The sequence below is a fragment of the Cavia porcellus genome, unplaced genomic scaffold (assembly GCF_034190915.1).
Source record: "Cavia porcellus strain 051 isolate PalLab524CR breed Dunkin Hartley unplaced genomic scaffold, mCavPor4.1 scaffold_6, whole genome shotgun sequence".
In the NCBI taxonomy this organism is placed as follows: Eukaryota; Metazoa; Chordata; class Mammalia; order Rodentia; family Caviidae; genus Cavia; species Cavia porcellus.
The window spans coordinates 25861453-25886094 of NW_026947489.1; the positions used below are offsets into that span (position 1 = coordinate 25861453).

Here is a 24642-nt window from a genome sequence, read left to right on the forward strand (position 1 = left end):
CACCCAACCCTGGCCTGGAGCCACCCCAGTCATAAAACAAAATAAACCTGTTCTTCATAAGAACTCATAATCCCAGGTGTCTGTCACAGTCATAGGAAGTTAGCTGCCTCACATGGTTGGGTAACCCTGACTGGCCCTGTGTGCCCGCCTTCCCCATTCTACACCCCTTCAAACAAGTATCGCCTGAGCCTCTGCTCCCACCCTGCTCTGGGAACCCGTCTCTGCTGGAGGCTGAGTCGAGGCCAGGCTCTCCCCACCTCGGAGCCCCCATACAGTGGATCTGCACCTAGCACCGCAGCCCTGACACAGTCTTTTTTCCTCACAAGCCCAGGGCGTGCCACAAACAGTTTTTCTCCAGCACAGCTATGATCTCCTGGAAGCCCCTGTGCTTCTGCCTGTCTCTTGGGTACCACATAGATACTCTCAGTGCACAGCTTCAAAACAAATGTGCACCCTGGCCAAGCTGCCCTTTGTCCACAGTCCCTGCACTTGCTCAGGCTGGAAATTACCAGTCAAGAGCATGGGCTCTAGCCCCTGCTTGCCTCACCTTACATCTTCCTCCTTCATTCTCTGTGTGACCCTCTGCTCGTCACCAAATTGTCTGGGCTTCAGTCATGTTTGCAACATGAAAGTAACAGCAGCATTTCTTTCAGAAGCTATTGCAAGCACTGAATGGGTCAATATTACAAAGGGACTAAAGCTGTGAGCGGCTCCCAAAGTGCTCTACAAACGCTCTTTCAGTGAGCATATGAAGAATTGCTCACCTCTCCTCAACCCTCAACACCCGGCCAAGCCACCTGCACACCACGGCCTCTGCACTCACCCCTCAGCATAGCCTCTCAGCTCCCTATTCCTGTCCCCTCGGTCCACCCTCTGCATGGCTACCCTAAGTCTTTATCAGAATACCAGGCAGGGCCGTGGCTCTAGCGTTGAGGTTGAGTTTCTTCTCACTGTGGAATAGTGAGCTCTCACTTGCCGGAGTGTGGCAACATGGCACGCAGGGAAGCGACTTGTGTGCAGCTGGCATGCAATCCATGCAGAAGCACGTGATTGTGTCACAGCCTCCCTGAAATCTCTCACGCTCTCCCTGAGTCCTGCAGCCCACCGCTCATCTCCTGAGCGGCCCTCTCTCTCCATGCCTCCTGTGCTCCACCTCTGCTGCTAGCTCACTTCTCCACTCCCCTGTGCCCTGTGCTGCCTCCCCTATCTAGGTGTCACCTCATCCAGCACAGATATTTACCTGGCACCTCGACAGGCCAGGCCGGGAGCCGGACACAAGGAATTAGGTGAGCAGAACTGTTATGTTCTAGTGTGTGAGAGAGATAACAAAACCAAAGAACGGAACAGATCTTCAAACGGAGACGAGCACCATGATAGCACTGAACAGATGAGGTGTAGGACAGAAACCTGGACCCTGCTTTGCAATAGACAGAAATCAAAGGGGCCTTGGTGGAGCTGGCTCCCCTGCCCATGCTTCCATGCAAGTTGTGTATTGTGACCAACCTAGACCAGCCCGTCAGCCTGGAGCCCTTTGGGCTTGGTGTGCACAGCCTTTCCTGTGTGCAAGGACGAGGCCAACCGTCATGCCAGCTGCGGGTGGCGCGCACAGATGGCCAAGAGAGTGAAGTCGGCTGTGACGGCCTCTGCTGCCCAGCTTTGACACCTGTCCATCTTCTTCACAGACACAGTCTTCCATAGCATAAACTGTCACTTGCTCTATCATCCACCAAAGGGCAAGCAGTTTCGGCTGTGAAGCAGGCCGGCATGAGGGCCTTTAAATTCCAAAGTGTGCTCTGCAAATAAATCACAGCTGTGCAACACATGAGCGGTGGAACTTGAGGAAATGAAAAAACACATCTCTGTAATCGCTGTCATGACCCCGAGAGACAACGGCCTCAACGTTTATTTCTCCATATATGTCTCCGGTTTCCTCAGCACAAGAAGCCCCTTTCCTGGCTCCTGGGAATAAAACACGCCTGACTCCGGCCAGTGGGTGTGTCCCCGAAGGCTGTGTGTGAACTGGACTTGAGACAAACATATGAGCAGTGAAGAAGGCGGAAGGCAGATGGTGTCAGTGGCCCTGGACACAGAACTCTAGCAGAATGGACCAGTGGACCAGTCCCCATCCAAGGCCCTGGTACTGGCTGGCTGTCCTGGGTTCCCCACAGCCAGCATGAAGCCTTGTTATTGACACTGCTCCCCATCTTCTCATCCAACCCCTGGGGCTGCTCTGAAGGAGGGAGCTGGATGCCTGGGGTTGGTTCCAAGCAGTTCCCTAGAGGCACAAGACGCTCAATCCTGGCCCATGCAAAATCCTCCCAGGACTCCCTCAGCCCCGAACTCATCTTGGGGGTGGGGGAAGACTTGTTCTTCTCTAAGTCCATTTCTGGGCTGGCCCCCACTACATCCTGTCCTTCCCTCCTTGGGGTAGAGCCTCTGGTCACCTCTTCCCATGTGCTCCGCATGCCTACCTCACCCTCCCTCCTAACGCCCTCTCGGGATGCATGTGGGCCCTCCTCCATCCTGATTCCAATGCCCCACAGCCTCTCCACATCCGCACTAGGAACCCATGGCCTCTGCAGCTGCTCCACAGCCACTGCTTCCTGGTCAGTGCTCCCTCAGGTCCTCTCACGTCCCCTGCGCCGTGAATCCCATGACAGTCTGAGGCCACAGTCTTCTGTGTCCCACTAGCATCATCCTTTAGGAGGGAAGGGGGAGCTGCTCTATGCCACCCCAGTTCAGTCACTACAGCAAAGGGCTCAAGTCACACAGCGACTGCTTGTCAAAGGGGCTGCAGCAGCCTCCAACACAGCCAGAAGCAAACAGTGCTCTGGACTGAGGGGAAAGAGAGCAAGAGTGGGTCAGAAAATTAATAGGCTTGCTATTTCCAGGTGAAAGGGCAGCAAGTTCTGGCCCATGGCTCCTGACACTTAGCTGTGGCTATGAGCAGATCACTCAGTTGTTCAGCCTCGGTTTTCTCAGCTGGAAAGTGGAATAGACGGTGCGCAGTTGGCTGAGTTAGAGGACGAGAGCACAGGACTGGCGAGAGGCAGCCACCCGCTCACAGTGCCCTGGGCAGGGCCGTCCTCCTCCCAGCGCTGTCCTGCTTCTCCAGAGAGAGGGCTTCGGGCCTCCCACACACAGCACCGCCTGGGGCCACAGGGCGAAACTCAGGCTATTAATTTTTTTATTGAAATGCTCTGTTGCCCTCAAACTAATAAGTTAATGTGATCTTTATAGAAGAACTCCACACATACTCCCACATGTGAACTAAAATCCCAGATAATCTGCTCCAGAGAAAACGCTGTCGACATTCAGGGGCGCTCCCTGTCAATCCTTTTCCAGCACACGTCTGTTCTTCATTTCAGTTTACAGTCTCACAAAGACATTTTCCATTCATGTCCCTCGACATAAACCCATGAAGATTTTACCCCAAGCCCCATTTTAAAGGCTTTATAATGCTATCCTAAATGGGTGATCTGCTTTTGGATATTTCAGGTGTTTCCACGGCTTCCATACTATGAACAACACAGCTGTGAACCCATCTTCCAGTGTGCTCCCCACCATGGAACTGCTGCATGGAACATGGAGAGTATCTCAATATTCCAGTGCTACTAACACCAACATCTTAGTGTACGTCTCGGCTACTCAGTGAGCCTCTCTGTCAACATTCTGCTGATCCTGTTCTTCTATGCCATGAGATGTGAACAAAAATTATGACCCAAACCACACCAAAGTTTTACCTATAATTTTTCCAGGACAATTGAAAGCATACAATACTCAGGGAAAGAAGTCAGCAAGCCATAGTCAGGGGCTCAGATCTGGCCCTCTACCTGTTGTTTTTAATAAAACTTTATTGGAAAACAGCCATGTCTACTTACCCTTGCATCACCTACGACTACTTCTCTACAACAGACTTTATGGTCCTCAAGCCTAAAATACATCCCACTTGACCCTCTTCTAAAAAGCATTTTCTGACTCCTGCTTTAGGAAAACAATCATAAAAATTCTGTACCAGAACATTTTTTCTAAGGGTGGAGGTCCCTTCCTAATTATTTTCAGTAAATTGATGCTTAAATATTATTTTGGTTAGTAGTAACTTTTTAAAACAGAAGAAGCAGAAGTTTGTGTTGGATAAGATCACAAAAGAAGACTTTGTGCACATAAAAATGCTCCCCAGGCTACAAATGAAATACAAATATCAACTGGAATTAATTTATCAAAAGAATCCTTAAGAAAACTGGAAACATCTTATCTTGATTAAAAAAAGAAGGAAAACCAATTTAGCAAGGGAAGAAAATAAGAAAAAACATTTAGCAACAAAAATACAGCAATGGCCCCAGGATGAACAATATTTGATGTGAGTCCAAAGACGTGTGCCTATTGACACGGGGACCCACAGGCTAGAAGACGCTTTGGTCGCTGTTCCAGTGACACTGTGTTCTTCTCAACGGCTGACCTCAACCACCACTCCAGCTGTACATACAAACACCCCAGATGGCACAGGGATCCCAGCAGAGAGTCTGAGGCCCACCGCTGAGCCAACTCCAGAGCCACAGGCTATAGCCAAGAAGGGACGGGAACTTCTGCTGCTGCTGGCGGTGTCCTTGTCTGACCAGCTGCTAGAGCAGAACACCTGCCTCAGACTAGGTAATGAACAGGCAGCAGGGCTCACCGCTCACAGATATGGAGGCTGAAGTCGAAGAGCAAGGCACTGGCACAGGTGGTGTCTGGCAAGAGCCTGTTCCTCCCAGACGGGATCTTCTTGCCCGTCTTCACATAGCAGCAAGCAGGCTCGCTCAACCTTGCCATGAGGCTCCAATCCCCCTGGGTGCTCAGGACCAACTCACCTCTCACAGATGCCAACTCTAAATACGATCATCCTGAGGATGAAGCATCAGCATACAGACGAGGGGCACTGGCACTCAGACCGCAGTGGGGACTCGGTTTTCCTCAGGGTTCATTACCTCTTGCAGGCTTTGGAAATGGCGAAGGGCACAAATTCACCAACTCCTAAGTTGCAACCCAACCATTTCCTCCCCAAAACACCAGAAGGGACTTTGGGTAACAGAGTGGCACAGCAAAATTAACTATTCTACCTACCTACTGGCTCCAAACCACAAAGCTTTTCAGAAACAGTTCTGACGCTACTTCCTTTATTTCTGAAGTCAAAAAAGGGACAGCAACCTTGTTCTAAGATCCCCATGCCCTGACCATAGTGACTGGCAGGAGAGTGGGCACATGATCCAAGCTGGGCCCTCACCCACTCTCTGTCCACAGTGAGTGACTCAGGCCAATCAGCCCTCCACAGACAAAATGTGACCTTTACCTCCTTTCTACTTTTCTTTGGCAGGAATCTGAACAAAACTCTTTCAGCAACAATAACAGCTGCCTGAAAAATTGGGCCTAGAAGAATACAACTAACTCCAAAACAGCAGCAAAAACACAAAAAGGTGAAAGAGTACCCTCTTGTTCTCAAGTCTTAAGCACCAATAAACTGCCCGTTTTTGAATGTGTACATAAGCTAGTTCAATTTTAGCATCTAGCCCTTGCAAGCAGACAGCCCAGACTGAAGAAGAAGACTCTCTGGCTTTGGACAGAAAGTGAGACAGAAAAATTAATGTTGTAATCACCAAGCACCTTACTAAGGCCAGAAATCACAAAGCATGTACATTTACTGTTTTGCTTGATCTGCAAAACGAGCCTAGGAAGTGGGCCACAGGGTGACTTAGAGAGGGGAGGAAGAACTTTGGGAACAATCAGAGAGAGAAGACAAAACTGAACCACTGATGTGCCAAGAATTTGCTGGGGCACAGTGATAATAAAAAGCAGATGAGCTTTTAGTCGGTTCCATTATTGTTTCTGAATACACTGTGGGCAATGCAGGTCCTGCTTGCCTGCCCTCTGGACAGTCAGCCCCTTCGGAAGGCTGTGTTCTTCTCACAGGAGACTGAAGCCCAGCAACCCTAAATTGTCCCATAGCCAAGGAGCAGGGAGTCAGGGTTTGCACAGGGCTGTCTGGCTGCAGGGTTCCTACTCCACACGAGTTCAACTGCTGTGAGAACCGGCAGTCTGTGCCCCACACCGGAAGACGAGACAGCACCCACCAAACAAGCAGGGGGGGGTGCTCGGGGGGGTCAGCCTGCAGGAAACGTGTCCACTTCAGGTAAGTGACTTAGACTGTGAAAATCTGGCTTTGGTTTGGTTTGGTAATTCTTTCTGTGCATTAGTTTACTGCTCTTCGGTTTTTCTTTTTGAATTAGTAAAGGCCTTTGGATCGGTCTGGCCTGACTCAGCCCTTCCTTCCCTTCTTCCTTCCTTCCTTCCTTCCTTCCTAGGAGACTCAGGAGAATGGATCTACATCTACATTTGAGTGGAGCCACAGGAGCAGCAGCACCCTTCATGGCGGGCGGTTACAGCCACCACACCTTCCTATAGGGCTAGGACAGCCCTGAGTTCTGTCTATTGTCCCCAAGCGGTTATCCACAGAGCCTCTTTTCATCTCAGAGTGTGCCGATCTGAGTGACAGATTATAAATACTCAGTCACTCCTTGCAAGGTGGTAGCAAAGGGGGAATAAGAGTGAGAGACGGATCCCACCTCATGGAGACTGAGATGGACCCAAGGTAACCTCACCTCCTGTCTGTCACTGGGGCTCCTCTCTGCTCATTGCATTGTGGATAAGGGTAGGGCAATGCTCTAATGCTCCACAGAACAAAGCACTGTGCCATCCAGGCAGGAAGGGGACGCAGCTGGATCTGGGGTGCAGCTGGACCTGGCTAGCTGCCGTACTCACACTGCTCTCGCCTGCCCTTCTCCGGGCCACTCTTGCCTGGAACACCGCATACATTAGCCCCAGTCAGAGGTGCCACCTGTTGCAGACACTTGCAAACTACCAGGAAGGTGAAATCACAAGAAATACATCAGGAATTTCTTCTCTTTTCCCTTCTCTCTTAAATTCTTGCTCTCAAAAGAAGACCTTTCTTCTTCACACTCAACTTTCTCTTCTCTAACACCACTCTATTGTTTCAAATTCATATCCAACCACTTCTTACCCAGAGGCTCTAAAGAAGGATACACATCCAAACACATTCAAGTTCTTGGCCGATTTGAGTCCCTTGCAGCTGGCAGACCAAGGTACCATTTCTTTGCTGGCCTCGGCTGGAGTCACTCCAGGGGCCCACACCCGGACCCTTGCTCACAGCCACCTCCACCTTCACAGCCATTAATTAGCTACCAAATCCTCTGTGCCTGTAACTTCCCCTTCAATTACCAGCTTGGCACAACTTCTTCCATGGAAACAGCGGGTCACAGATACACAGGCAACTGCCATAGGACTTCAGTCAGACCATCAGAATTCCTCTACAGTAATATCCAAATTAGCATCCGAGAAACAAGGGAATGGAAACCATGGCCTTGATACACTGGCCACCAAGGCACCAAACATTATCGTTACTTAGGCAGATGACTGTGCCTCTCTTCCTAGATTACAAATTCCATGAACTTTGTGGCCCAGATTTGAGTCTCTCCATGCCCCCAGGCCAGTGTGTCACACACAGTGGGTTCTGTCCCAAATCACAGTCACCTACCATGGAGGCTATGCTGCCAGCACGTGAGGTGTTTAAGTGCAAGTTCTCACAGGCTCCTATTGACATCCTGTGTTTCTCTTTCCTCAGTTTTCCAAAGGACCCCTGAAGATTTAGGACTAAGGCGTATTTCTAAAAACATCCCTGTCCCGTGCCGAGGCTAGCACAGCACTTTTCTTTGGTAGCAGGAATCCTGAGCAGTTTCCAGAAGCTGGCACCTGACACATTATCAACAACCAACATGCAGATAAACAAGTTCTCCAGTGGTACCTGGGCCACTGACCGTCGAAGTGTTCCTTTTCTCTGGTCCTACATGGTTTCCCGATAGAGGACACTATTGAATGTCAGGGTATTTGTGCCCCTTTGGCTAGTTCAGAACTATATGCCCACGGCAGGGCACAGGCACTAGAGTCTGGAAGAGCCTTTGTGAGAAGGGACACTTGACTTAGTGCGGCTTCCCAAGTCAACAGGAGTTCCCAGCCTGGTAAAATGCTCGTGCACTCTGAGTGCTGATTAGGCTCTCTGACATTACACACCATGCTTGCAGCTCTAGCAGGGAGAAGAGAGAGAGAGAGAGCTAAGCCTATGGGTAATTCCAACTGGAATGGAGTACTAAAATGGCCTAGCTCCACCTCTTGGCATGGGAGTAACCCATACAACAATAGATTTTATTTTTCAAAATAATACTGTCAAAAGAGGGTACAGGGAAGTTCATGGATGTCTAGAGTCTAGGTGGAAGAAGGATCAGTGATTTTTCTTCATCCAACAGAAGCTATGAAATGCAACCTACAACACCAAGGAAAGTAGCTTACAGCCTGGGGAGACAAGACATTGCTTCCACCCAAGCATAAATCCACTCCATGGGGTTGGAGAAGACCCAGAGATGTCTGCACGAAGCACAAGGGAGCACAGAGCAGAAATGGTATCTGCTCAGAGTCAGGGAGCCAGGGGTACCAGGCACCCTTCCTGCAGGTGGGCTGGGCTTCTAGGAGGCTGCACTGCAAGGAAGGATGCTCAGCCTGCCCTGAGGACCAAGGGCAGTAAAGCAGAGCACAGGGAGGCTCTGAGGTGGGGAGGCTGGTGCGAGCTGGGCCACCAGAGGGACAAAGCCCTCAAGGTGCAGAGAAGAGACAGGTTTTCAGGAGCTCTACTGTCTGTCACCAGACAGGAAAGCCAGTGGCTCCAGATACTTGGGAAACATCCTTCCAACAGCCTCATTCACTTCTCTATGCTGTTAACAATAAATGCTTTGCAAACACCCATCATTTTAGAAGAGCAAAACTTCTGCCTTTCGAGAGCTGCCTGGGGAAATTCCTAAAATTTGTGTTTTTAAATATAAAAACATCAGTAAGTTAGACTTTCAAAACAAAAACTTGTGAGATGAGCATTATATCTAGTGCTGCCCAAATCCAGGGAGGACACTGACCTCGGGGAGTGAGTGTTCCAGCTCTCTGGTGGGAGCAGTGCCAGTGACAATCATGGCTACTGGGCAGAACCCAGCTCTGGCTGACCCAGAGGTGGGACTCTTCTCAGGGACAGGCACAGGTTTTGGGGCACCACCCCTGGCTCACTCATCTTACTTTTGGGCAGAGGAAGATGGCACTGGGAACTGAGTTAGGACTCAAGTGTAAAAAAACAAAAGGCTCAGTCGTGACTGACCAGGACTGGCAAAAGGGACCTGGCACTGCGACTAACAGACACTCTAAGGAGCCTTTCTGCCAAGCAGTCTGGCCTGCATGTCACTCCCTCCCTCTCCACCCCACCATCTGGAGAAGGCGCTAATGAGCTACTAACCAGTCTTGGGCAGGCAGCAGGATGGCAAAGGGGGGCATCCAGAGTCTGCAGAGAGCATCGGGATGATCATGGCAGGAGCCAAGAAAAGCCCAGGATGGGAACACTGAGGGACATTCCCACAGGACAGAGTGCTCCAGTGCTGGGGACAGCAGTGCCACCTCTCTAATGTCCACAGCTGGGCTTCCAACTGCTGCTCCAGCACTCACATTCCAACATGACATGGAATCACAGGGGTGCCTCCCCCTGCAGCCTGCTGCTCTGCTATTCATTATAAAATCATCACCCTGCAGACCCCCACACAAGTGTCTCTTCTGCTATTTAATCTGTAGACAAAAGTACAAATTCTTCATCCTGTTTAAAATATGCTGGAGTGTGACTTAAAGAAATACATTCCTCTTGGGGAATGATGCTACAAAAATGCCAGAAATGCAGGCCTGAGGGTTTTCATTTTCATGGTAAGCAATGATCCTCATGGGCTGTGGAAAGGCAGCCTGATGTGAGGCAGGAGGCCAGGCTGGCTTGAGTTCCAGAAGACAACTCCAGGTCATAGCTCTGCTCCTTTGCAATTTGCTAGCAAGATGATTAAAGAACATAAAAATAGCAGAAAAATCTGCAATCAGGCCAAAAAACTGTGGAAAGAACCTTAATTAGACCAGAGAGACAGTGAAGAATTTCTACAAACACCAGTGCACCAATGCCAGGATAAAGGCAAGGATGAGCCGCACTGTGGTCCAACAATGACAGGGATCCTTGGAGGCATTCACAGTTCCACCTCTGCAGATTCCACCAACTGAATAAAAAATACTTGGAAAAAAAGCATCTTTATGGAACACATACACTCAATTTTTTGTCATTATTTCCTAAACAATGCACTGGAACAACTCTATACAATGTGTTAGCTTTCTCTAACTCTCACAAACACTGAGGATAAGACAAACAGGAAAGTTATTTTGGCTCACAGTTTCTGTAGTTTCAGTCCATGGTTGGTTGAGTCCATTGCTTTTGGACCTGTAGTGAAGCAGCACACCATGGCATAAGTATATGACAGAGGAAGCTCGTTCCCCTCTTGGCTAGGAAGTAATAGAGAAAAAGAGGGCACTGATATTCCATCATCCCCTTTAATGGCATGGCCCTCGTGACCTTAAAGACCTCCCACTAGGCCCTATCTGTTAAAAATCTTACCACCTTCCAAGAGCATCCTCCCAGTCCTAAGCCTTTAACACATGGACCTTGGGAGGATACCTAAGATCCCAACAATGGCACATAGTATTCATATCATACTACATATTGTAAGTAATTTTGAAATGTTTTAAAGTACATGGGAGGATTGTAGGTTATACGCAAATACTGTGCATTTTGTATAAGGGGCTTGAGCATCTCCATGGGATACTAAAACCATCCCCCCAATGTCAAGGTCAACTGTACAGAGGAATGGCCTGACTGGGAAAGAAGGGAATGAGTTTCCTAGCAAAGCTCCTGAGATGGAGAACAGGATACCCAGGAATGGCCACCAAGTGGCCAGGGCGGAGTCCTTGTATCACCCACTACATGGAGAGGAAGAAAGGCTGCTGCTTTGGGCTGCCTCAAGGCGCAAAGAGTAGGCACTAGACTACTGTGTTGAGATGTTATGCATCAGCAGGAGATCTGCTATAAATAAAAAGAAAGCAACCTGAGACCAGGAAAGATTCCTCTTCGAGACTACAGAACTCAATAGCCAAATGGAGGCAGTAAAGTGATATTGGTAAAAGCTCCATTAATGAATTAGAAGAAATTATTTTTTTTTATCAGCACCGGGGATCGAACTCACGACCACACACTTGCAACGCAGGCGCTTATGCCACTGAGCTAAATCCCCAGCCCTGAATTAGAAAAAATTATTGAGAAATTCTCCCAGAATCACAGAAAAAGAAGCCAAAAGAACATCGGATGCTACAGAAGATTCAGGAGATTGTCAGGGTCTGAGACCTGAACCCAGAAAAGGGCAGAGGAGAGTCATGTGACAGAATCAAAAATAACAACTCTTCTGCCCCAAAGATCAAGCCACCTACCTTTCTGGAGCCACGAAACCCAGAACACTCTACAAGAGAACAGGACCTGTGCAGTACAGGACCCCAACTCAACACGTCAAAGATAGAGTTATCAAGGGGAGAAGGCCTAGAAAAAGATCCACATCCACCACTAACTATATGCAAAGGCAGCCCCTGGGGAAAGTAGAGATTCCACACAATGGTGCCAAACAGTCAGATATCCACATGCTAAAAGCATTATTTAAAAAGAAGCCTGTCACCAAGATTAAATGAGAAATATTCATGAAGTCATCTCACACAGTACCTCACACAACATACAAACATCAGTTCTGGCTCTTCTTAGATTCTAAAAAACACACTCCCTTCCCAGTAACCAGTACAGCCCTTATATATAACAATGCAAATCAGAGCCTGTTAACATCCTTTCAGGGACCAACTCTTGCACCATCCATAAATTGTGAATGCAAAATGGCCCTGTGGGGCTGCCCCTGGCAGAGGGCACACAGCCGCAAAAGCTTCCCTCTCCAGATTCTCTAGTGCCACCGGTACCAGCCTTGCCCAGCCCCACAGATTGTGAATCCCCATTCATTCATCATATCTTTCAACCCTCTGCAAGTCCCTTCCAGCCCCACATCACCACCTCCTTCAACATGTCACTGTTCCAGCCGCCTGCTCCTCTCCTTTCAGTTCATGAATGGCCATTTGTCCATTTTCCACCACTATGTAAGGTGACCACAGTGACCGGCTCTATTTCGACCACTCCTGCCACTGCAGTGACAAGCACTGGATAAGCATTTGTTCCATTAAAGGCATAAAATTGCCCCTTCTAACCTAGGCTCCTCTTCATGCATGGAGATCTGGCCAAGCTCCAGGCGCTGGCCTTGGTTAGGGACCAGGCTGCTGCTACCCTGAGTTTTTCACCAGCCCCACTCCAGAAACCTGCCTCAGGGTGCCGTCTCAGGCAAACCCAGGCACTCTCACAGACAAGTCCAACGGTCACTAGCTGCACCCAGGTGTCCCCTTGCAGAAAAGGTCACACTAGGCTCTGCAGACATCCCACCCAGACCTCAGCTCTTCTGGACCATTCTGATACGTGGATCCCTCCCTAAGACTCTTCAATGGTCAGCAGATGGCTCCATCTGCTTCTTCTCCTGAGAAACCTCAAGGCTAGTTAGCCCTAAGTTGCCTGGAGTCACATAGCCTCAAGGTCTGTGACCAGGGACTGCCTGGGTCAGGGCTCCCTCACCTCCAGACGGGACAAACCCCACAGGCAGCAGATAGTCCTGCACTCCATCCTGTGGGTCTTACATCTCCCAAACTACACCTCTGCCTGGCTTTTCCTCTGACCTGACCTGCCTCACCCACCTTTTCTCTCACCAATTTCTTTATAATCATGTGGCACAAATCCCTGTCCAACTTTTATGACTAGGGCACCTGCAGCAAAGAGAATGGCACCTGTAGCTAGGAAAAACAAGACAGTGGAGCAGCTGGAACACGGTCAGCGTGGCCTTGACCCCTCCTCACACTGGTCCTGATGAGTAGCTGAGGCTCAGGGGGAACCTGGATCTTGTTCAACAATCACAGGAAGCCAACGCTGACACCAGGACTCGGTGCCCTGTGCTGTTGAGGGGACTGCAAACTGTGCACAGGTCTGTTGTGCAAACAGAAGGGTCAGCTCTGCATGGCAGATGCTCAAAGCCATGGCCACTCCAGGCATGTCATGGAGGGAGCTGCATGACAAATAAGAGCTGGTTCCTGGGACCCAGAGATGCAGGGCTCTTGTGAGGACAGGTCTTCAAGATCTGGGTGAGCACAACTCAAGGCTCGAGTGACACTGTAAGTGGCTCACTGGGAAGTCATTTTTATCACTGCCCCAAACAGGAAAACCAAAAGCCACGCACCCTCGGCTCGCTGCCCAAGCAAACGATGGGGCAGCAGAGACTCTGCTGGAGGATAAGAAAGGAATCCACACAAATAAAAGGAAAACTTGATGCAGATGTTTTCCTCAATTAGCTTCTACTGAAAAAGCAATAAACAGGAAAGATCAGTGCTATATGTGCATTTTTACTTTGCCACTTGGATTAAGTCATGACATTTTAGAGGAAAATGTGTCATCTTTCAGTGAAGTTAGAGGAAACTATTTTAATTTTCTTGATGGTGCTAGAGCTTTTGCAATCAAGCTATTTTTAACTAAAGCTTTACAAAATACAAACGTCACGTGAGACCATTACCGAAATCTAAATCAGACCAGCAGGAAGCAATGATTCGATGTCTTTTCAAATGTTCCAAAGTAACTCAAAATAATTATCTCTGCCTAAAAACAATACTACTTCTGGCAATTTTTTGTTACAGCTTCCTTTTATAGATGCAGGGGGGGAAAATCTCTTTTCTCACTGAATATCAAAGTTAAGATAAAAACATTAAGAAATCAAGATTCTTGTAAGAGAGGGCTTAAAATGCAGAGACTGCATTTTTCAGTTGTGTTGTGGGTTGCATGCTTAACATTTTGTATTTGGTATAGTAATTTTAAAAATGGGTTTTTTTTTTTTTTACTGTGTGAAATTTCTCTCCTAAATATAGGATAGACTGTGCTACAAATTAAATACCTTATTTAATTGTGGTCTCATGCTATCTTTTTTTGCAGAGGTCCCTCATCCTTGGGTTCACAGTGGAACCACAAGGCTTGCTTACAGGTCTTGAGGCTTCACTAAACATAGCTAAGTTTAGAGAAATGAGCAAAATTCTCAGCATCAGAATTGTTAAAAGATCCAGTGGATTTCTGGTTGGCATTAAGACTGGTAACTGCCGTCCTAATGGCTGAGAACCCAAGGCCTCACGTATGCTAGGCAAGCACTCTGCCACCGGGTTATACCCTCAGGGCTGGGGATTTTAAAAGCGTATCTACAAAGTTGCAACAAATGCTTTTCAGGTGATAGTTGGATACTCCTTGCTTCAGGAAAAGCTGTGATGTAAAAGCTAAAATGCAGAAAACTGAACTTCAAGAGACGAATCCTAGTGTTTCGAAGAAATGCATGAAAGGCATTTATGCGGTTATTTCTCTGCATGAATTTACAGCAAAATTCAGCATTCTCCAGTGTCTTTCACATACATTTTTGACGGGACAGAAAACGTGTATTGAGCCCTTAAAAGAACTTTGCCCTCCTCCCTTCTCATGCCCGCTGGCCCACTTCTCACAGCCCTGTCTTGTTTCAGTCCTGCCTGCCCCCACCCCTCACCTGAGCACACCCTCACCATGGCATTCGCTCACTGCTCTCAGCAGAGAGTGACATCCAGACCGTGCCCTACTCTGCTTCTGTCCAGGTAGAGCCCAGTGGCAGATCTGGCCCAAAGCAGGGGAAGGAAGACAGGACATGGGCATCAGATGATGAAGTTGGAACCACAGGAGGTAGGGGCACAGCACAGAGCAACCTGCCCCGCTGGGCTGAGAGGTGAGGGGCGTGCTGGCCTTCACCTCAGGGGGGCAGCGTTAGGCCAACTACAGACTGAAGTCCAGAGGGAAGGAGGGAAGAGAAGGAGCAGAAAGCAGAGGGATGGCCCAGCAGGCTCCCTTGCATCAATGCATACCCCTGGGTGGCACTATGGTGCCAAACAAGCAGCGGGCAAAGCCACGCACTACTGAGGCCTGCAGACACATTCCTGGAACCGAGACATTGGTGACCCGCAGAGGTTATATGACAGGAACAACACTGCGGAATTTTCCTTTCGGGGGAGGGATGGGAGCACGGGAGGAGGGCACCGCAGTCAATGCCATCAGTCAGAGGACCCAAGAGGCCAGCAGCAGGGGCAAAGGCAGCAGAGGAAGACAAGTGTTTGTGACTTGATTTCTGCACCACTAGAGGGCTTCCTGCTCTCTGCTCAGCCAAAGTCACTGCAAGAGAAGAGCCTTGTCCCTGAGAATGTTGGCTGCTACAGAAGTCACCAAGACAGAAAACCTGTTTCCTAAATACTATTTGGGCAGAAAAGGAAGTAGGGTGTGTGGATTGACTCTCTAAAAAGCTCTCAAGTACAACTTCCTTGTGTCTCCATGCTCACCATCTGTGGGGGGCTCAAATTCACATCCAGCCAGAAGCTATGAATGTGAGCTTATCTGGAAATGGATCTTTGGAGATAGAATCAAGTTACGAAGAGACCAGACTACAAGAGATGAGTTCTAATCCAACACAACTCTTATCTTTACAGGAAGGAGAGTCACACACAGAGGCCAGGCGAAGGAGTTTGTGATGACAGAGGCAGAGCTCAAGGTGGTGTGTACACCAGAGGCAGGGAGAGAGGCACCGGACAGGAGGAACCACGCTGCTGAAGCCGATTGAGACTTCTCATCTTTAGAGCTATGGGAGAACAGATTCCGGCTCAGTCGGTAGTAAACTTTTTTTTCTTCAATCAGATTTTATTGGTACATTTTAGATATGAGTCGGTGGTAATCTGTTACAGCAGATGGAGGAAACTGAACACTACCCCAAGTCAAGTGTGTATAACTCCAACACCCTTTTAGGGGTGGTGCCCTGAGCCAGTGTGGACACCTCCTGCTTGTCCTCTGCTGTCTGGCAAATGAGTGTCTCGTGTCCACCAGGGCCAGGGGCCTGCGCCTGCTCTGTGAACAAGCAGCCCCTTCCCACCGCCCCTCCCTGGCTGTCCCTTCCCATGCAGACCTTGGTGAGCAGCATGAAATTTCTACAATTTCCAAACACTACTGTTAACCACTACCCCATAGGTCACCTCCACTGAACTTCATGGCAGTCCTGTGATGACACAGGAAACTGAGGCCCGTGGGTCAGGTCACTATGCATGGTAAAAGGCCATGACTATACCTGTTACCAGGGCCACCTGCTTCCAAAATCAGGTTTCCCTCCACTTCCCCCAGCTGTGCTCCCAGCAGGCCCCAGTGCACAGCATACAGGTGGCTGTGAGCTCTCCACGTGCAGGTTCAGGGAAGCCACCTGTACTGATGGCGGACATTGTTCAGGTTCTTCTATCTTCTGTGACACCACAGTGAGAACGAACCCAGCAGCCCAGGCTGGAGTCTGTGCAGATTCATGAAATAACGTTCAGCAGAAAACACAAGAGAAAAACACAAACAGTTCAGCGGCGTCCGCATGCTATGTATGAAGCAAAGCAAAACAAGGCAGGTTGTATAAATATTTAACAATGAGAAAGAACTGAACTACATCCAAAGAAACATCTGGGACAAGACATCTAAGGAGGCCATGGTGTCCAATGGGAAAGTCACTGTGAAGAGATAAACAGCCAGCCGCAGCCCTCGGATTTCACCCTGTGCGGGTCCACCAGGCACCCTGGCAGGCTGGCCCTTAAAGCATTTTCCAGCAACCTAAATGTTTACTACACAACTGAGCAAACTCAAAATGGCCTAAATCAAATAAACATGCTTTTCTTACCATTAAGATGTTTTATTTCCATTTTAAACAACAGAAACTCAATAACAGCATTAATAGCTGACTTGAGATAAAATCCATATTTCATTTTATTTTATTTTTTTCTTCTCTGTTACCTAATAAGGCAAGAAATGGACTGCTGAATGTGTTAGGGATTTCAGGCTCTGGCTCTAGTCCAAAGACTAAATTTGGGTATTCCAAAGAAAATAAGCTATCTATTTAAAAGTACTGTTTGCATGAAGTTACCTTCATGACTGACATTTGGAAAGAGACCATGGTTTCCAGAGCTGATACCACAGGGTGAACTTCGAGGTTCGCAGGACCCCTGCAGGGCTGGTTATCTGCCTGACATTCCTGCACCCCAGGAACGACAGCACAGCCCATTTCCACGTGGCCTGTCCTTGCTCTCTTCTCCAAAGTGTTACAAAAAAGGCCCAGCTGCCTGGGGCAGGCTGAGGCTGCATGCTGACAGTGGGCAGCCTCCTCTCCTCTTCCACAGTGAGGTGCTGCCACAAGCTGTCCCTGGTGGAGGGCTGCGTTGCACGGGCTGCACAGTGACATTCCCAGGCCTGCTGGGCCACTGTTGGCTAATACTGCATACCTTTGGGAAGCTTCCAAGAGAGTTTAGGCCTCTGCATTCATCTAGGAGTCCCCTGCTAGTCTGGGAGAGAGGATACCTGTGGGCCTCTGGGCACAGGTAAGCTCACAGAGCTGAGAGCTGAGCAGACACACCAGGACAGGGAAAGCCAGGCACAGATCGGGTCACCTCACTCCAGTCCTGGCTTCCGCAAGGTGCCTGGACCCCAGCTGCTGCAGCTCCCGTCCCATCAGGACTCTATTGATAAAGTCTTTAGTTTGGCTGTCTCCAAATGTTCATGTGCAAAGCACAGAGTCTGGGCAGCAGGCCTAGCATGGGGCCTGTAGTTCTAGAGGTCCAAGAAATCACAGGAGACGCAGGTGCTCCTGGCCCACGGAACACCCACTTGGCTACCTACACCTTCCAAGTACAGATAAACACTGCCCCAGAGTCTTACAGTGAGCAGGTCATTTCCCAGAATGTATCTTCCTCATCCTTCTGAGGAACAGAGGAAGAACATTAACATGAGAGATGAAAGAGTGTGATAAGGTCACAAATAAAGGTGGACTCAATCCAAGTGACAGGACAAGAAGAGCTCGGATGTCTTCCCCAGTCACTTCTCTCCAACTTCAGCGGACATTCTGAAGACTGCAGGGGGTGGATTGCAGGCCCCCAAAGCTTCTGATTCAGTGGGAACCTGGTGGGGCTGAGAACCTGCATTTCTAGCAAGTTCAGAAGTGATGCTCATGACGCCGCTCCAGTGACAGAGATAATCACAGCACTAGGACCCAGAGTCTCAGAATTGCTGCCAGCTACCATTCATACGCTCATCATGCCTTGAGGCTGCCCTGATCTGCCCTCTGTCCCCAAGCCTAGCTGGGTGGCTGGACTGGTTTCTGGTACCCTAAGAGACACCAGGTCATGCTAGGCCTTTATGGTTTGATGACCCCAAATTGTCTGGTGTCTGAGTACCCCTTGGTAATCACGAGCTCTATATCTTTACCTGTGAAAGGATCAGCAGCCCCATGCTGGGGACTGAAAGGAAGCTAGATGACCAGTGGTTGTCACCCTTCCATGTGTATCAGAATCACTCAGAAGACTGGAGAAACACCAATGCCCAGCCCCTGCCCCTGCAAGTGTATAATCACCATTCTCCAGGTGGCTGATGTCAGTGTGTAGCCAGGGTTGATACCCTCAGCAGATACCATGTGCATACAAACTTAAGAGAATTAATCACAACCCTCAACATCAACACTGAATGAGACAGAAAAAGCTGCCAGTGTCCCACAGGCCTCTCTCCCAAGCATGCAGGGAAACACCAGGTGTGAGCCCTGATGGAGCCAGCTCCATGCAGGGCTGCAGCACCAGCTGACAGCGGCTCCCCTGTGGCCTACTCTCATGAGCCACTATCTATGCCCAAACCACGCTGGGCCAAAGCCTCTGATCCAAGGCTGAAAGCATCTCTGGACTTTTATAGAGCTCTTGGGGAGATAGGAAAGCTTAATCACAGCTGAGATTGGGATGTGTGATTCATGCATGGAGCTTTCCAACTAAAGGCCTTGGGGACCAATATGGCTCAGGCTCTCCCCAAACTATCACGCAGAAGTTGGATTGGAATTGTTGGGACATAGGGGTTCCTTCATTCACTACAGCTGGGAGCTCGTAGAGGCAAAGGGCACAAATGCCGATCATAAGGCCAGCTGCCTCCCACACCTTTGCACAGTCATGCAAAACAGGTACTTGCTGAACCAACGAATAAACGGTTAGGTATAGTTTTATCATTAGATTAATAAAAGCAAGAAGGAGCCCAGCGCATTGGCCACAAGTGCAGACAGAGCTGCATACAAGCGCCTTTGTCTGCCGACAGCCCATCCTGCACAGAGAAGAGCAAAACTGGGAGTGGAGGAGAAGGCACACAGCAGATTATCATCACCTCCGGTAGCTGTGAGTTATAAAGTTTCCATGGACACTTAATTTGCAAATACAGAACCACCACTCCCAGGGGAGACACAAGGTTAGGTCCCTGCCAGCTTCTGGTCAGCACAATGCATAACATTGTCTAAGTGCTTCTGTTTCAAAGCACCTTATTTCATACACAGCGTTGCTTCGTTGATACCACACTCACAGGCAGCAGCACTGTCCTTCCTGTCTGGATGAAGCCAGTCTAATATGCACCAGTTTCCTCTGTAAAGCATATTGCAGCCTAGCAGCCCCAGACTGCATTTTAGCACAATGCTGGGATGGGGGGACTTTCAATAACCAAGTCACCACGTCCTCAATTTCCATGTCTGAAACCACAGAGGTCAGGACAGGAAAGTCTGAGACAGCCTAGCCCAACCATCCCAGGCATCAGGTCACCCCCGAAGCTCCTTCACAGGGTTTGCAATGCACATACCCTTGGGCTGGCTGTGGACAAAGACAAGCTCCCACCCCACCCTGAGCACCCAGACCCCCAAGGCCTTCAGCAAGGAGACCCTGCTGCAGGAAACTCTTCCAGCCTCCTTCGAGCTCAATAAGTTGTCATGGTCTGTTTCCTGGTAGAGTCACATGGCACCCCCTGGCCTCCAGGGACCCTGCCCTCTTCTACTTTAGGGATAAGAACCAGCTTGTCTAGTCCCATTTTGCTGCTTTCAAGAGGCAGCCAACCAGAGGGGGCTCACGGTCCTCAGGCCCCCTCTGTCATTTTGGAGGACCCCCTCCCAGTTGCACCAGCTAGGCCTCTGTAGCCACTGCCCAGCACTCCCTCCAAGGCCATTTACAGCCAGTCCACCTCCCTGCCCTGGAAACTCTGCCTGACACGTTTAGACCTCACATATAGGAATGTCCACCCACCCTATTAATGACACCCTTGACCTCATCTTATCCCACCCCTGACCACCACTTCCTCTACTATCTGCCCCAACAGGGTCTCTGGAAAGGTTTTCAGGCAAGCCACATCCTGTGGCTGAACACAGAAATCTGGGGAGACATCTCTTTCCAGAGGAGGCAATTTCAGCTGTCAAACCAGCACTTCCTGGGTGGCTTGCTTTCCTTCCCTTCCCTCCTCTTCCCCATACCTAACTCTGCAGTGTATAACCTTTAGGACTTCAGCTCGGCCCAGGACTGCGTGGCACGGCAAGTCTTTCAGGGTCTGTGTTAGCATCACTGTTTTATGAAAAGATGGGGCTCACTGCCAGATGTGTCACGCCATGAGGAAAGGGATGAGTAAGGTAGACCCTGTCCTCGCACGCTAATCCTGTCCTCTCCTTTGGCTGTGCATCACTGATCCTCAGCCCCAGGAAAACTGCCATCGCCTTCAGAGAGCTGCACTTGGGCTACTTTGTCACCTCTGACTCAGTCTTACTGCAAGTGTATGGGCAGAACTGTGACCTGTGAGTCCACATGTTGAAATCCTAACCTCTGGAACTTCAAAATATAACTGTCTTCAGAGCTAGGTCCTGAAAGAGGCAATGAAGACAAAATAAAGCAACTGGTGTCCCTGTAAGAGGAAGAGGCACCAAGGATGTGCACAGAGAAAAACAAAGACCATCTGAGGCTTCAAAGAAAATGTGGTCATCTGGAAACAGAAGACAAGGGTCTCAGGAGATAGCATCATGATGGGCGTGATGAGCGGAACACTTGATTTCAAATTCTTACCTGCAAATCCTAATCCCTAAGGTACTGTGGGGAGCTGGCCAAGTCATGAGAGTGGTGCCCTCGCGACTGTAATTACTGCCCTTATGAAAGAGGCCCTAAATGGCACTGTGGTCTAAATCTAAAACGTCCTTCAGTCTTGTGTGTGTGGAAGGTACTTGGATCCATGGATGATGAGTCCACAGGTGAATGTGCTGCTGAGAAGTGGAGTCCTGTCAGAAAAGGCCATGGTCTAAAGGGTTTGTCTTCCTTCTGGCCCCCCTTTTCCTCCTGCTTTCTGTCTACCATGATGCAATCAGCTTTCTTCCACCCGACCCTGACACCAAGCCCTTCCTGCTTTGGAGCCGGCCAACCACAGACTGAAAGTGTGAGCCAAAACAAGCTGCCCCTCCTTCAAGTCGTGGGTGTTGGGAATTCAGCACTGGCAACAACAAAGTGGCCGAGACAGCCACAAACCCCCCTACCCTGTGAAGACGAAACAAGGAGGTGCCACCTGTGAGCCAAAGCCAGATGCCAAATTTACTGGTGACTTCACCTTGAACTTCCTAATTTCTAGAACTGCAACAAATTACATTTTTATCACTTACTAGCATTTTGTTATAGCAGCCCAAATAGACTAACCCATTGGACTTCCTGTGTCCAGAACTGTGAAAAAAAAGTCTGTTGTGCAGCATTTGATTTGTTAACCTGAGCAGAATACAACAAGCGAAACACAGACTCCCTCCTTTTAGGAAGCTTCTGGTGAAGGCCGCCTGCATACAGAGCACAGAGACAGGCACTGCGGGCCGGTGCTAGTAAGGACCCAGCACCCTCTCCATGGCAGGGAGAACAGCACAGCCCAAATCCACCGTCACACAGCAGAACACACACATCACGACACAACTCTGTAACTCATTAGGAAAATGTAAATTCCTTTGATTAATATACAGTGGTCCCTTGATTCTCAGACGTAATTCTTTCCACATTTCTGATTGCAAACTGAATAAGATAAGAACGGAATCATATTCAGTGGTTAGGTTCAATGTTGCTCTTATGAGAAAATTTGATTTGGTTCCTGTCCAATTCAGTTTGGGACCCGAATCATGGAAAGAAAAATAAGTTTGTGAATCAAGGTACCACTATATTAGGGAACAATCTGAGGATAATGTAAATTTTATATGTATCTGTAAGCAATACTAGATGAACACAGAACCAAGCCCAACCAAACCATAGAGGAAAACAAAAAACTCTCACACCAAGGACATCCACCGACAGTATTGGTTCACTGCCTGCTACAAGCTACACTCACCTACACATGGTGCTCAGATTCTCCATCTGATTTCACAGGACTCCCTCCCATTCTCTCTAACTCACACTGGCCACTTCAAGTCATTTTTAAGGTTAAGAACCATGTCTCATAGTATTTATGAATGTTTTAACCATTTAAATGTAAAGCTGTGCTACTGGGGGTTTTTTTTGTTTGTTTGTTTGTTTTGTCTTTTTCCTTTTTATGGGTACTGGGGATTGAACTCACGACTGCCTGCTTGCAAGGCAGGCGCTTATGCTGCTGAGCTAAATCCCCAGACCTGTACTACAGTAATTTTTAAGAGTGTGCCTGTTACATTACAGCAGAACTGTCTGTATTCAAATGTTTTCAATAAGGAATAATATTACAAGTGACGAAGGCCTGGGTAATGAGCATCTATGATCAGGATCGCAAATAAGCACTCACTTCCTGTACCAACTTCACGAATTAGTAGATCTGACTAACTTAGCAGTGATGACTTCTAGTGCCAAGGTACAGTAATTACATGTAAAGTACAAGGGAGAAGAGTAATGCATTAAAAATGGATTTTTTAAAAATTATAGGGTGAATGAAGCTATTAACAAGCTAAGTAAAAGATACTGTTTTGCCTTTAGGGTGCTTTTTATGACTTCATATTTCCAGTGTGTTTACTGGAAAAATTTCTTCCTAATGTCACACAGCCCTGCAGAAGAGCCAGACTGACCTGTCATCGAGTTTTCCGAGGTGCACAGCTGCTCTCTCAGCTTCTCCACATCGTCAGGATGCACCTGCTCATACAGAGTGCTCCCAAACCACTCCGACTGGGGCTGGTTCAGAACAGGTGTGACCGAATCAGACACGTAGATCACTCTCCCCGTCTCAGCTGCCACAACGAACAGAAACCCATCAGCAGCTTCCAGGATGAGGTGCTTCAGCTCCTGGGAAGGGAAGACTGATCAGCACAGTGCTCCGCAAGACACAGACCAATTACATCTTCTTATCACAACCTCCAGCTTCTTATTCCAATACTCATTCTAATACACACCTAATGTGGAAAAATAGTCCAATTTTACTGGAAAATAAGCTAGAAAAAAATCACAAACCATGCACTATCCCTGGGCAGGGATGTAACTTAGCAAGTACAGCACCTGCCCGGCAAGTGCAAGGCCTTGAGTTTGATTCCCAGTACCAAAACAATAAAATTAAAAATGCACCATCCCTAAGACACAGCCACTCGACACAGCTATCGGTGTTAGGAGTGGAGGGAGGGACCATCACTGGGTGTGGGGCTGCCAGAGGGATGAACAACGTCCCTGCCTATAGAAAGTGCAACCATAGCACTGCTGCCGAAGGGCCCAGCACCAGTGCTCAGTACAGGAAGTGCTGATGGAAGAAAGGAAAATGGGCCAGTTAAAGGAGAAAAAGAGGCCACTTTCCACAGTGATAGCACACTCTCCTTACTGCCCTCTACCTGCAAATCTAAGCTCCTCTAGGATCTTCTCAGGTCTACACCTGATGTAAGAGGGCCCCCAACATCCCTGCTGGATATGAGAGGTGACCTGATGTTTGTACCAGACATGAGAGGACTCCTCTTGTCCACCTGCCTGTCTAGCTTCCAGAGTTCTGACAACTGTCACCACCAGCTCCACAGACTCGAGTTGCCCAACAGGCAGCAGGGCATGTAGCATTATCTGTATCACTTTCCAGGGAGAGAGAAGTGGTCAGAAGCAGCTGTCTGGGGTCACAAAGGCTCACAGCATCCGACTGTCTGGGAGGACAGGAAGGAAGCTGTTTGCAATCAGTGAGTGACAGCGAGAAGCTCTGCCACGATCCTCAGTGTCAAGGATGAAGCAGAATCAACTCTGTTCAAACAAAATGCTTTTCTTTGCAATGCCTAGGGGCAGCTCAAGTGTAATGCTTGCACTCGGCCATGATGCCCCTTCCTGTGGGACGTGAGACATTTCCTTCTTCCTGCTCCAGTCTGCAGCCCTCACTTGCACCCCCAACCACCTCAGGTGCTGTTCAGGCCAGCAGCTGGCAAGTAGTTTTCACTGAGAAGATTCTGTTCCATTGTAATCATTTATGGAAGCCCTCTTATGAAACTCGATGGAAGACAAAGGCTCCTGCTCCACAGGCAATGAGCTGCACTTCCTGGCCATGACGTGAGCCCCTGTCCGCAGGGGGTCCAAAGACCCACAGCTGAGAAGATGCTGATCTGCGGGGAGCAGGACCAGGGAGCTTTAGGGAGGTCTCTAAGTACTGGGATGGGGGAAAATGCAAACCTCCTCAGCCTGAGAAACTTAGGGGGAAGCAGATTATACAAGCATTTTTTCAGGAAAAGTTTATTTTGC

General features: G+C 48.9%; 1 protein-coding gene across 5 annotated transcripts in view; it reads right to left on the reverse strand.

Moving 5' to 3' along the window:
- The window catches only part of Arnt2 (aryl hydrocarbon receptor nuclear translocator 2), a 144959-nt gene that overhangs the window by 58408 nt on the left and 61909 nt on the right, over positions 1-24642 (reverse strand). For all 5 annotated transcript variants that reach the window (XM_005006247.4, XM_003475734.5, XM_005006246.4 and 2 more), the window contains one exon: positions 23016-23229. In XM_005006247.4, coding sequence (XP_005006304.1) covers positions 23016-23229 — 214 coding nt within the window. The remainder of the gene's footprint in view (positions 1-23015; positions 23230-24642) is intronic.